This window comes from Dermacentor andersoni, chromosome 9, assembly GCF_023375885.2.
Source record: "Dermacentor andersoni chromosome 9, qqDerAnde1_hic_scaffold, whole genome shotgun sequence".
In the NCBI taxonomy this organism is placed as follows: Eukaryota; Metazoa; Arthropoda; class Arachnida; order Ixodida; family Ixodidae; genus Dermacentor; species Dermacentor andersoni.
This window is the reverse complement of record NC_092822.1, coordinates 13,068,013-13,082,739: the sequence shown is the minus strand read 5'-3', so window position 1 is coordinate 13,082,739 and position 14,727 is coordinate 13,068,013. Positions and strand designations below refer to the sequence as shown.

Here is a 14,727-nt window from a genome sequence, read left to right as displayed (position 1 = left end):
GTATATCGAGAAAGCCTTGACGCTACGACAAAGTATTAATGAAACCGAGTGCCACATAAGCTCGCCCTAGTAAAACAAAGCCTAGCCAAGCCCGGAATAGAAGCCTTGTCCACAATGTGGCTAATACTACTTTTTTTCAGACGACAACCAATCTTTGTTGCTCGAACCTTTTCAAGTCGAGCAAGTTGTCAGAGACTAGGCGTCGAGGCCCTAAGCAGCTTAGAAGTCCTTGCTTTTACTCCTGTTTAAACCACCTCCGCTCTTTTATTGTTATTATTTTTTGCTCGTTTTCGCGAAAGCGTCTGCTGCAATCTGACAGACGGCGTCAGTGCTACTCAGTGCTCTTCCCTTTTTTAGCATCGTGCCAGTCTTACTGCTCTGTCTCTGCACTCTGGAAAATCAGTCGAGCCACGTGGAGCCTAGCCGAATCGAATTACCGAGCTACGTTTCACTGCTTGCATCCTGAAGAGAGCCGATCTCATTATTATGCAAGATTTCCTGCTTCTTATTGCTGCCGCATAAGTCCACTACGCGGTTTACTTATTCTTGGCTCTTTTCTACCTGCTTTTCGAAAGTAGAGTTGTCAGACACCCGTCGTCCTACTAATGCGCCTGTGGAGAGAAGCGATCGTGCGCGAGTTCGCGAAGATTCAACGCAAAAATTTTTCTTGTTGTTACTGAGTGATGGTTCATAAACGCTCCCAGATAACACAGTTTTACCCTCTGTTTCTTTTAAAGCACAAATGTATATGAATATGAACGTTAAACTTCGCAGACACGAACACAAGGGCTGGCGCTGCCAGTGTGATGCGTTCACGAAATTTCTTCTAAGTTACGCACAACGCACTGTTGATGTAGTGGCATTGACACATGGTGGTTCAGTCTGAGATGGTCATCCTAACATCTACAGACACCAATGAAGAACACCACATCCCGTAAAGTCTTAAACTGTAGATAATGATCTCGGCGTTCATAACTGTACTTAGTCCACGTTGCCAGAACATCTGCACAATGAAGTTAGACACCCGACGGCTTTTGTACCTTGAAACAGGCTACCAACGTGTGTCTGAATACTGAGACATGTTGTAATCGCTGGAACGAAGAAACACACACATCTACATACCACCAAGGGGTATGTTGGATGTACAACGAATTCAGTAAAGACGTAGCATAAGAAATCTCTGCAAGTTATACCACAGTCTAAGTGATTGAATTCTGAATTTTTACGTGCCAAAACCATGATTTGATTATGAGGCACACCGTAGTGGGAAATTCCGGATTAATTTTGACCACCAGGGTATCTGTGACGTTGCCCCAATACACGGGACGTGGGCGTTTTTGCATTTCGCCCCCATCGAAATCCGGCTGCCGCGGTCGGGATTCGATCCCGCAACCTCGTGAGTATAACAAAAAAAAAAAAACAGGCCAATGTTACAATAACAGAAACACGCGAGCATAAGCAGAAAGTGATGAAGCAGTATGGGGGGGAGGGGGGGGGGGGGGCATTTGGCCGATCTTCGCATGAGGAGCAGATACGCGCTGTTTTTAAATCCAATTTCTGGGTAACCCTCACAATACACCGGAAGGGGAAAATACTTGAAGCACACTTTATCAACAGGCAGCGTTAAGCCTAGCCTCCGTAGCCCTGGAAGACAGAGTTTTAATTGTAGCAAGTACATGTATAATGACGGCCGCAAGCAATGCAAAAAGTATGCTTAGTACAAAATCGCAGTTGCAGTTTTAATCAAACCACAGATGGGATTAGCGTTATGTCGTGAGCGTACGTGGGCTTTTGAGTGCCGTCGCTTTAGCTGAAAACATGTCAGTCTCAGCAAGTGCCAAATGGTCCGCGCCAAAATTGCGTCTCGATTCCACTTCTGTCGAGGAAGCCTATCATTTTTATCGGCGATCAAACATGGCATAGTAAACTTCTGCACGATATCAAGCTTTTCTACTAAATTCGGAGAAACAGAAGCATTTAGCGAGTCCCAAGTGAGGCTCTCTTCGCTCCCGTTACCACGCCTATGATTGTGAGAAATCTTCAAGGATCATACCTTGATGTTTGCCTTTTCTTCGTGTTTTTCTCTAAGATTATCGTATTATTAATAAACGTTATTTAGAATGTGCCCTACGTCGCCGCCTGCAAACAAAGCGGCAAAGCATGTATATGATATGCTCGCTCGGGGCAATCTATCTAGCATGGAGCAGCCAGTACAATTTGCCAAACCTCTAGTCTTCCGTTATCCTCTTTGCACCATTACTAAAGCCACCGATCTCGAGTCAGTACCGCCATCTGCAGCGTATTTTGAAAAGCTTCACTAATTCTCAGAAAAACTTATGCAGGGAAACGTGGCTCGTACACATTGGTTCAATTTTGTTTCACTGACGTTTGCGCACTTTGTGTCAATAAATGAGATCGTGCTTCACTATACCAGCTTCGTTCTCTACAGGACAAATTAACTTTAAATGGCGCCAGCAACTTCTATACAAAAGAAAGCTCGTCTGGCTAAGTCAGTGAGTTTGCCAACACACTCATTTGATCGCACTGTCTACCACGACGAACTCCTCCCAACTTAGTGTTCTGTCTAGTACCTTGTATAGCTAAAGGACGGTAGTTATCTTCGGGGATAGAAACCGACTGTTAAAACCCCTTATGGTGAATTCTTTCCTACTTGCCAGGGAAAGGGAAGAAACACAGTGATCCAACTTATGAAGTTGACGTCGGGCAGAAGGATCCCTGTAGCTGACTGCCTGCGACAGTCGACTGCACTGCAATCCAAAATTTAAAAAAAGCGAATTTGCAGGAATTTCAATTATTCTTTAAGTTATCCGTTAGTTCTCATGGAGTAAATGCAAATCGGTACGATAGGTATTCAGCAAGTTTTCTCCAATGAAGCTGCTAGCGTGAGTCGGTTGCGCCATCTGCCTCATTTTCTGGAAACGTTCCGTGGTGCTGCGTGGCCTCCTAGATCCAGTGTGCCTTTATACATCTCCGCGCTGCTCAATCCAGAGACCATAATTTTTTTCAAACAGCGAAGCGCCAAAAAAAATGACGAGATAGCATGACGGTTCAGTTCAAGTAAACAGTTTGCCAGAAATATGATAATAGAAAAAATAAATAATTTGTAAGCTTCTGTTAAACATTTTCTCATGCGTCTTTAATGTGGTTCTCTCTCGCTCTTTTTATGCACGTTTCAAATCTCACACAAAGAAGGCAAAGATAACTCACATACAACGCAGCATGAATATAGCGAATTCGCTTATATAGCCATATGTGCTACCTTCACAGATGTGCCGCTGACCCGCGCTGTTCTCTGGAGAATTAAGCAATGAAATGACAAATGTTACCTAAATATCTGCGCTGCAACAAATATTCACCTTCGAGTGCATGATTCCTTTGTTACTGCGAATTTTACTATGCCTTCTTCCCGCGGTTTGGTGCGTCTGATCGATTGCTTTCTCGCCGAGTAAGCTGGTCCGATCCCGCAGACCGTAAACTGAGCCGATCCTGGGGATCGCATAAAACTGGTCCGATCTCGGAGGCAGCGCAATCCCTCGTGGCTGCGTGGGTCACATGGTGAGGGTCTCCGCACCTTGCAGGCCAGGCACACAATCGCTATTTAGCAAAACGCGGTGCAGGGGATGAACACTTATATGCGCGTTTCTATGAAGCCAAATTACACAAGACTTCCGAGATGGGATGTGAACAGTTGCATGTACTTAGATATACCATAAGATTGAACGCATCATGTGTCTCTTTCTGTAGATGATGAGCAAAACGAGAACAAGGTGAAAGCAGGAGCCAACGTTTCGACAAGTGGACTTGTCTTCTTCAAGGCAAATCCACTTGTCGAAACGTTGGCACCTGCTTTCACCTTGTTCTCGTTTTGCTCATCGTCTTGAATTTCCATCTCCCGCATTCCCCGCGTTTTCCCTGTCTTTCTATAGATGTACCTTAAACGTTATAAATAAAGCTTCACTTAAAGCTAATTCCAACAAGTACCCTAGATTTGCCGTAATTTTTGGTAATTTTACAGTGTCATAAGTACCACTGAAAACACAGTGTATTGATAGTTCGAAAAGCGAAATGTCACTATTAAGTATACATTTAGGTGGTATGTTTATAAAACCAACTTCCTGAATCAAGGCGCCAATAACATCGGAGGTACAAAACATCTTTATCATGAAAATACTCGTTTCTTAGCGTCTTTTTTATATTGTCTTCAGAGCTTCGTCAAAGTATACAGCCATGTCGATAAAGCTTGCCTAAATCACATAATTCACGTAAAGCCGAGTTCTGTCCATTCAGTACAGTTGCAATTAACATCAGCGTCTTTAGTTTGCTTCCTGATAACAGGTATTACTCTTAGGCTACACTGAAATGGCTTGCACATCGCGTCAGACAGCTCACTTCCAACAAGCGCACCTAATAGTTTCTTTTTAATTAAGCTTTCTTTACCCCTGCTCAACATTTGCTCAACAATTATAAGATTATTGTGTCACTCTAACCTGCGTTATTTTTCACACCAGACTGTGCACTGTTATCTGATTATTGTGGTTTCTTCTTTGTATAGTTATCTGTATCTATTAGCCCCGCCCCTCTGTAATGCTTCATGTAAGTCCTGAGAATACGATAGATAGATAGATAGATAGATAGATAGATAGATAGATAGATAGATAGATAGATAGATAGATAGATAGATAGATAGATAGATAGATAGATAGATAGATAGATAGATAGATAGATAGATAGATAGATAGATAGATAGATAGATAGATAGATAGATAGATAGATAGATAGATAGATAGATAGATAGATAGATAGATAGATAGATAGATAGATAGATAGATAGATAGATAGATAGATAGATAGATAGATAGATAGATAGATAGATAGATAGATAGATAGATAGATAGATAGATAGATAGATAGATAGATAGATAGATAGATAGATAGATAGATAGATAGATAGATAGATAGATAGATAGATAGATAGATAGATAGATAGATAGATAGATAGATAGATAGATAGATAGATAGATAGATAGATATAGATAGATAGATAGATAGATAGATAGATAGATAGATAGATAGATAGATAGATAGATAGATAGATAGATATAGATAGATAGATAGATAGATAGATAGATAGATAGATAGATAGATAGATAGATAGATAGATAGATAGATAGATAGATAGATAGATAGATAGATAGATAGATAGATAGATAGATAGATAGATAGATAATAACCGCACACTTTCCCTGCAAGGTGCGGCGTGGTGGCTGTTGAAAGCGCTCGTCACTGTCATGTGCAGCGCGTCTTTTGTAATGTGCAATCTATAAATTAAAGGTATCAACCCAAGGTTGATTCTGTTGGATTTTGTTGCTTATTACCATATGCAGGAAACATAAGCCTGCCTTGTAAGTAGGTTTTCTAGACCTTTGTCAACGTATTTCGCTTTTGGCCCAAGAGACCATTCACCCTTTCAAAAATATAGAGACCATATACTCAGCATGTCGCCTTCGTGTCTCTTTTCATTTTATATGTCCAAATATAGACAGCTTAAGAAAAGTGTTCTCCGTATCACAAGCTTTCACATTACGAAAGATGTGTGACATGTTGGATGAAACGCCAGCAGTAAAATTTTCTCGCTTCTGTTGTATTGTGCGCCAAGCATGTGGCAAGCTTGAAAAGCGGTAAATGATAGCAAAATATGATTTCTAGGAAACTCCTGCACAGCGTCACAGCGGCTATCACGATCAGCATGAGTTTGACGAGAACAAACGCCAGTCTCATTCCTCTTTCTCGGTGGTACAGCTCCAATGCATTCGATAGCATAAAGTAATGCACATTGTAATAATATACTTGATCAGTACTATATATCATGGTAAATTATGAAACAATCAAACATGGTTTCAACTGGTTATTAAATGGAAAAACAGGAAATCGTATGGCGCCATGATGACACTAGGCTGACAAGCTTAAGAAGGTGTTATTAGCCATGAAGCGAGAGGCTCGCTAAAATGAAACGCCGTCACGTTCACGGGCTTTACCACACGTCCTCGGTGCGTAGACAAGCGAGGCGCTTGGTACTAAACTCGATAGCGTCATCAGGACAACCGCATCTTTGTGGTGTGGATGAGGTGCTATGGCTTCCCTCGCTTAGAGTTCCGTGAGCTACCCTGGAGGCGCTGTGCCGCTTTGCCAGGCGAAGAGTCAGAGCTCGTTCCGGCCTGAGTCGGGGCTCCAGACTTGTTCCTCGCCGAACATGCTGTTTTGTCCTGCAAATTGTCCTGTAATATATGATACCAACACACAATAAAGCCACGGAATAACGTAACCATACCATAAATCGTGTATATATATATATATATATATATATATATATATATACTCCGACGAATACCCGCCGTGGTTGCTCAGTGGCTGTGGTGTTAGGCTGCTGAGCACGAGGTCGCGGGATCGAATCCCGGCCACGGCGGCCGCATTTCGATGGGGGCGAAATGCGAAAACACCCGTGTACTTAGATTTAGGTGCACGTTAAAGAACCCCAGGTGGTCGAAATTTCCGGAGTCCTCCACCACGGCGTGCCTCATAATCAGAAAGTGGTTTTGGCACGTAAAACCCCATAATTTCATACTCCGACGAAGGCCGGTCCCGCGGCCTTCGTAATGTCCTGTTCAGGTAAAGTCTAGTTAGTTTCCCTACGTGCTTCTATTCTTCGAATTATATATATCATTTACCCCGCGACCGGCTTCTTTTACTTCACATAACTTTTGCCCACTTCAATAGTCCTAATGCATTAAAAACGCGTACAGGACATTTAAGGGTCATTTTCGTGTTTTTCGTACTGTTGAGGCATTGCGGAATGCTGTAGGACAGACGGGAACCGCAGCAATGGCGGCGACACATTGTGGCGGCTTTTTCAAACTTAAACTGAAATAAATTAAACTGAAGATCTTGAGGTCCCGAAACTGGCACAGCGGATTCTGAGAGGCGCCGTAGAGGAGGGCTGCAGGTTCAATTCTTACCGCGTGAGGTGATTTTACGTGAACCCAAAGCAACGGTGCACGAGCCTTTTTGGATTTCACCCTCATTGGAATGCGGCCGCCGTGGCCAGCTGTCGAACCTGGGACCTTGTGCTCAGCAGTGCAACGTCATAGCCATTGAGGCATCAAGGCGTGTATGTGTTCACAAATTGCGCAAATCTGCCCCTGCAATGGGCGACTGTGTACCACGTATCCGACACCGCAACTTTTTCGGGAGATACAGAGAGAGAGCGAGATAGAGACATAAAAGCATAGGGAAGAAAGGAGCTTGTTTGTTTATTATTATTCATTGTGTTTCACATGAACTACCCCGCTAGAAATCACGTTGGTTAGAAATAAAATTACTGTGCTCGCCTAAATACTTCATTACTGCGGATGATATGATGTGTTCTAGTAATTTGCAAGGTATACTGGTTAGGTAAATGGGCCAGTAATTTGATGGCACGGAGAGATCACCTGATTTCAATATCAGAGTCACACGAGCAATTTTCGAGGATTCAGGCACATATCGCGTGTCAGTAGACTGTTGAAATATAGCTGCCGAAATGCATGATTGAGCGGCTTAGCAATATTGAGTAATTTAGAGCATATACCACATGGGCCAGGTGATTAGCAATTTTTGAGACGTTCAATAGCTAATTCGATTCCGCCACTATGAATCACAATGTCATTCATAGTGGCGTTAATGGAGTCAAGCTTTAGACCAGCAGGAATCGGCTCTTCTTCTGTGAAAACGGAACCAAAGAATAAGTTTTAACTCTTCTGCAGCCTCCGATGAAGATAATATCTCACCGTCCGTAGCTAAATGAATTGAATTTACAGAGGAAATGCCAGGATTAACCACTTTCCAAATTTTTTTTTATATTATTCTTTAGCAAAGAGAGTAAATAGTCATAAAAAAATTGTCGCATAAACTTGCTTGCTTTCTATAATTTTACCAATCACCATTAGAGTCTGAGAACCTTGCTTTTGAATACAAGCGCTTTTTCTTGTTGATGCACCGCTTTACGTGCCAGGTGAACCATGGGCTGCGACTGGAAGACGTCATTGTGATTTTAGGAATGTATTGATGTTTTACTTGTAAGAGTTTCTCGTTAACCATTCGCCAGTTTTCGTTTTCGTTAGTATTTCGAATATGGAAGCTGGAAAAAAATTATCTGAGAAAGATGTCAATTCGGATACAAGGTACTCCACGTCCGCCCGTTTGTAGTCGTATGATACTTTTCTCCTGGATTTTCGACTTCTGTGATTGCTTAGCAGTGCAAAACATTGTGGTCACTAATACATTCCAGCACATGAACGCACATATTCTCTGAATTGGTAGTAAGCACTAAATCAAGAACAGAACTTCCGCATGCTGAGAGAAACCATTCGTGTCAATTGAACGAAATTGTATCAAGGAATTCTGTGCACTCATTTATTATTGTACCACCCACAGGTGTGCATGTCCGCCAGTCTATTATTGGATGATAAAAATCCCCGGCAAATATAGGCAATGTTGGATATTTGTACTGAACAAAACTAAGTGAATCGTTCAAACTATTGACAAATTAAATAGAAGCATTTGGTGGAAGATAGCACACCCCAACGATACAAGTTGCGCTTGGTGACAATTGCAGTACAATCCACAAAAGTTGTAAATGTGTGTTGGTGTATAATAGTTGGGTCCTGAAAATTAGTTTTTACGGTAATCATGACGCCACCACTACATTGATCTGACCTGTCCTTTCTAAAAATACTGAAATCAGAGGATAGCGGGAGTTCGCTATTAGAGACATCAGGGTTCAGCCACGTCTCCGTATCGAGCACTATAAGTCAGCGCTACAGCATTCGATGAATGCGCAAAGTTAGTCTTGTTTGTTAAGAACACTTCGAAAATTGGATACGACAACAGACAGTGTATGCACGCAACGATTTCTGCGTCATTCAGTGCTGGCACGTCGTTCGTGTCTTTGTAATTGAACAATCACGGTGTCATTTGTATATTCAAATCCGTACAGTCTGTTACCAAGGAGAAGCTTGTTAAAAAGCAGCTTGCACTTTTCGCCAGGCTTCCGTTCACCTTTTAGAAAGTCGCGAAGTTTCTTATCATCTGTATACTGGGTGAAAAGTCCTCTTCTATCCAGACTCGAGATGAAGATAACTTCTGCAGCTTGTAGGCGGTTCTTAAAATGTTACTCTTATCCTTAAAATTGAAAATTTTCACGACAGTCGGGCGAACAGGCCATGTGTCTCTCATCCTACTCTATTGTAAGGTTCGATTTCACTCGGTTGAATGCCAAGATGCTGCGTTACAAATTCACAGATTGATTTTCTGCGTCGTTCCGTCTTTTGCTGGTTTTTCTGGAACACCTTTGTAAGCTAGGTTATTCCTTCGCGTTCTGCTACTCAGGTCGTCGACTAGTAGATCTGCTTTCTCTGTGTTTTACCTCAAGGCTTTTAAATTGTCGTGTAATTCCTGTAGAACTTCGTTCACGTTCGTGACGTCCTTACAGAAGATGTTTACAACGTCAAGCCGTTCTTCTATTTTCGACAGTCACCGTTTTACATCTGTGATAGTCGTCTTAAGTTAATAATAGGATATCTGCTTAGCCAGCCGGTGATGAGATAGGGGGAAAGGTCTACAAAAGATGTGAGAAATAGAAGGTAAGAATGAACAATGTATAGAACTGCCCGTGTGGGCGTTGTCACATAGTCTGTGAAGGCATCGAGAGGTCATAGCTAAGACGTCGGAGAGGGATGAGAAGACAAGGAGGCGGAATTTTTCAATAATCTTCTCCCCCTTCCCTTACATTCGCCGGCTTATGTTTCAAGAGTGCAGGCTTTTGAGGAAAGTAATCTGATAGCGCAGCCATAAGTTTTATGGACGTGAAATGAGACGTAGTATCCTCCTTCTCCACGTCCACGTCTCTTAAGCGCTACGGTCCGAACATCTGGTTAGATTTTAGTATGCGTAAAAACTCCATGTGGTGAAAGTGTGTCGGGAGCCTTCCGCAATAGCGGTTGTTAGAAGACGTGCGCTTGCTTCGGGACGCTGAATCTCGTCGCTGAATCTCGTCAAGTTATGACGAGACTTCTTAGGCGGTGCTAAATGTTCGGGCCGTGTGATCTGCGGTCAAATTGACTGGCACAATATCCCTGACGTGCTGTAAATCGTAAGCCAGTCCGTAATAATTAAAAAAACAGCAGGGGTAGCATGTGACCGCCAAGTTAGGCTATCCGTCCAAACGACTGCTTTTGTTTCAGACATTGATTGATTGATTGATTGATTGATTGATTGATTGATTGATTGATTGATTGATTGATTGATTGATTGATTGATTGATTGATTGATTGATTGATTGATTGATTGATTGATTGATTGATTGATTTTACAGTAACTCCGGAGCCTTCCTCTGCTGTTTTCAGTGATCAAGCGTGTAAAACAGTGCAATCTTCATTTTCATCCCCTTCATTTGCTGCATTTTTGTACTTCTACGAGCAACAGGCCGTACCATGGCAACAATGATCAGTGGACTTGTCGCGCAGCATTAAACGCTCCGGCACAGTACTTTGTGTAAACTACGCAACGTGCCATACCAATGCAAAAACGGACCCTATCAGTGCCAACACTAATAGGTTCAATGCCACCACCCGTCTAATGAAATTATACTCTATAAAATTTAATTTTCATATCTTATGTGTGTTACATCAGAAGAACTGCAGACTTACGTCGCGAATAGGGCCGACGCCTTTCGCCCCGCGTTGACTGTAGGGTCGGCAGGCTGGGCTACCAGACGTCAGGTCAAGCGCGGCGAGTGCCTTAGACACAGCATTAGCCTGATCTCTCAGGGCATTCTGCGCTTCCTGACCGTCCTCCGTGGGGCCCCTAAGGGCGGACAGAAGCTGGTCTCGCTCTTCCAGCAACGACCGCAGCCTCAACTGCCCCTCTCGTCGCTGCTTCTCTTGTCGGAGCAGGCGGTTTTCTTCACGCAGAAGCTGTTCCAACCGGACCAACGCGGCGTCGTTCCCATCTACGGTGGTCATCGGTTCTTCAGGTGCGGACGGTGGGTTGTCGAGGCCTTTGGCAGTACGGCAGTGGCTATGGCCTCCGCAAGAGTGGCGTCCTCCGTGATGACATTTGCGACTCTGGCAACGTCTGGCAGGGGAACTTTGGCCACATCGCAAGCGAGATGTCGAACAAGGCGTTTCTTGTTCAGTAGAAGTCGTCTTGCGGGTGCTGGATTTGCTGCCAGTTTGAAGTCTTGCGAAGTCAACAGAAGCTGTCGAAGGTTTTCGTGAAGCGTAAGGTATTCCCATTTGAATGGAGGCTGTTGAGTCTTTTCTCAATGCCTGACTTATTCCGGCGTCGATGGAAGCAGTCGAGGCTTTCCTGGAGATTTGAAGTCGTCCAGAAGCAACTGATGCGGTTGAGTCTTTTCTAGATGCCTGCGGTGTGCGTTCGGTAAAGTCATCTGTTTCAATTAATAGGTGTTGCTTTGGGTCTCTCGAGATGGAACGCCTCGATGTCGCATCTCTCTGGGCTCCGTGTCTGGTTGTACCAGTGGCAAAGTCGTTCAGCGTACCCTTGGAACGAGAGTCCTTGGAACGAGACTCGTTGGCCACCGCTTTCTCTGCACGGATGCAAACGTTCTCGTAACCTGCCAGTGGCATGGCTCGATCCTTCATGACCGCTTGGAAGTTCAAGTTTCTGAACCAGGCAGCGCGGGGAATTTGCGTACCTTGATTGTCACGCCTACTTTCGGTATTCGGTCTGCTTGTAGTACTCTGTGGGTCGAGAAGCGGCCATGGCCCTGCAAACACCTGAGTGGTCCCTGGTATGGGTGTGTTGGACCACTTCGGGCTAGAGATTGCGGCTTCGCCGAACTGGAAGGGAGAGCTTGGCGGACTGTATAAGAATTCACTTGGTGAGTAGCCTTGAAAACCGTCGCAAATGCAGCCGAACGGCCTCTTAGCCACCGAGTAAGGTTGGACTTCCAAAAGTGTGTCTGCCTGTTGTTCAAATCGAAATTCGTGAGGAGCACTTTTCGAGGCCGAAGTTTCCGCGTTTCTGTTTTTACCACAATTCCCGGGTATTTCGAGAGCTTCGCCAACATTTTTACTGCTTTTGCGAGTGCATTGAACGCAGGCTGACTGCGAAGAAGGCGGAACGACAGTGTTAGCCGGGGTTTCACCGTGTTGCCCGCTGGTCATACGCGACGTGGAAGAGCCTTCGTCAAGTTTGCCATGTTCTTCCTTTCTACGACTATGCTCGTTACTTGTTTCTGTGTGACTGACCATGTCCGGCAAGGTGTTGCGGCTATTCGGTTCTTCTCCCGTCACAGAAGTTGGCAGTGTCTTATTTGTGGCATCACTTGCATTCACTTGGCCTGTAAAGCTCACCAAGTCTCCTTGTCGTTCCCTCCTGAAATACTTCTTACAATTTTTCTTGTTTCCTTTCAATACGTCTGTTCCTTGTTGGCCATCTTTCTCCGCATGTTCATCAGAAACGGCAGCCAATTTCGATATGTTCAAACGCTCTCTGCTGCTGGATCCAGTGCTTAGTCTCCTTGAGTCGTTCAGCACCTCTTCGGCAACCTCTTCATAAAACTCCTCCACCTCGCCAACTTCGACACCAGCCTGAACGTTTGCCCCCACTTCGTGGCATGTTGGTTTACGTATATTTAGGGCCACCTTTGGTGACGTTATGCTGCCAATCTGACGCTCAACGTAATGGCAGCCTTCACCAGACCGCGCGGTGGCATTCTCCATCAACGAATCCTTGACCATGTCCACTACGTCAGTATCTCGGCGTGGAGCGGGACACTTTTGCATGGGCTTTTTTTCAGGCAAAGCTGGGATATCTGACTTCTCTTGTTTCACTGCAGGCTGCTTAAACGAAATTATACTTTCACTGCCTGACATATCCCTAATGGAATCAGAATCACGTTCTTTTCCCGCTGCCTTCTTTCGTATAAATCGGGATGTCGTCGCGGGCCCTTCAGACATGCTAGCCTCTCGTGACCGAGCTGGATAGGATGAGCTCCACGATGCTGTAGTCGGAGAAGGTGAAGTCACGCCACGGTCATAGAGAATATCACTCAGCGATTCGTCCGGGGACACGAATTTCGTCACTTCCGGCCGTCTGCTGTCGAAAGGGGATCTTCTGGGATACACTATGACGTCCCCCGTCTGGGTGTACTTATCGCCCGTACTGCTGCCAGAGCTAGAACCCATCTCACTGTCCTCTTCAGGCCAGCGAGTGGTGCTGGTCGCACCGTCCTTCTTGGCCAAGCTGGAAAACCTCGGCGTGGCCGGGCTCTGTGACTTGAGCCCTTCCGTTGTGGACCTGGACCCTCTTATCATTCGACTCTCCACACTGACTTTGCGTGCCGAAACCTTCGGCGCGAGCCTCGATCCGTCCGACACAGATCCTTGACGTTGTTTTTCCTGCTCCGTGCTGGCGTTGCTTGATGAAACACTCGGCGGCTGAATCTCCGCGCCAGGTGCAGCGCTGGTCGTGTATGACGGATGCCAGGTTGGAACCATGCTCTGTTTGGCAGTGGTAGAGAGGCGCTGGGGCACCGTTTCGTGTGCATTCGACACCGGTCTCGACGCATTAAGTGGCAATGAGATAACGGCAGTTGGCGCAGCACCAATGGAAATTTGCTCGGTATGCTCCGCTGCAGATGCGACCGCTCCCACCTCGTGCTCTTCCTCGCGTCCACGTGCTTCCACAGTGACCTCCCTTCTTGGGCTCTGATCCGCTGTTACAGCCGCAGATTCCTGGCTAGGTACTTCTGCGGTGGACCTCTTCCGGGAGTGCGATTTCCTGCGGGGCTGACGCTTCTTCTTGCCTTCGACCGGTAGCTCTTCGCGAGAGTCTTCGGCAGCTGTTATTTGAGGAGGCTGCACAACGGTGAGACTTGCCAGGTCTTTGTCAACGGGTCGTGGCATTCTGCAGCGACTTCCTTTTCCTTCTTTTATATCTCAGCGAATGCACGTGCTAACAGGCTGAAAAGCAGAGCGTCGTACGTGCCTACAGAGCCACCTAGGATTCCTCGAAGGTGTTTTCACCTTTCTTTTCCTTCAGTTGAAATGCCCCCGCCGCGATGGGCTATTAAATTAGCCATGGAGACGAGCCCTCAGAAAAAGCGAAAGAACGTCCTTTGGTGGCGTTTGCATTTTGTGTGTCTCCAGCGTACATTTCGAGTGGTTAAAATGTTAGAGAAAGCGAGAATAACTAATGGGTGCCTGCCGGTTAATAGAACCATAAAAGCGCTATTAGCACACGTTGCCTCGAATCCAAGGAAAAGTCGGAGACATGCACAATGACTACAGAGACTGGCCTTCAGCGATGTAACACTCTTGTTGTATTTATCGTTGGTAACCACGCCGAGTTTACTGAAGTAGTGGACTTTTTTTTTTACAAATTATCATCAATCGCACTTCTTTTGTCAGCTCCATGCCATTCTCGCCAATAAATTTGTTTTGTCTCTAGAGAGAGCTGCAGATAATTGATTTTGCCAAGTCATCTTCCATACTTTCTGAACATCGTTGCTATTGCTTAATATCTACTGCACCCCTTGGGCAATTTCCCCGGCTACCCTTTGCATTTCAAGCCCGTTTCGCACGTTATAGAACAGTTTTTCTAAATTGCTGTTAATCTAGCAGTTTTCAAGTGCCATATAAATTG

The 14,727-nt window shown here is 44.9% G+C and overlaps 1 protein-coding gene across 1 annotated transcript; it reads right to left on the bottom strand.

Moving 5' to 3' along the window:
- Nucleotides 1–5,976: 5,976 nt before the first annotated feature.
- LOC129383829 (uncharacterized) lies at nt 5,977–13,988 on the bottom strand. The gene is made up of 2 exons (XM_055068751.1): nt 10,764–13,988; nt 5,977–6,296 (listed from the first exon to the last, which is right to left on the bottom strand). Exons 1-2 carry the CDS (start codon nt 13,986–13,988, stop codon nt 6,150–6,152), a joined length of 3,372 nt encoding a protein of 1,123 aa, XP_054924726.1. The 3' UTR covers nt 5,977–6,149.
- Between the last annotated feature and the right edge of the window lie 739 nt (nt 13,989–14,727).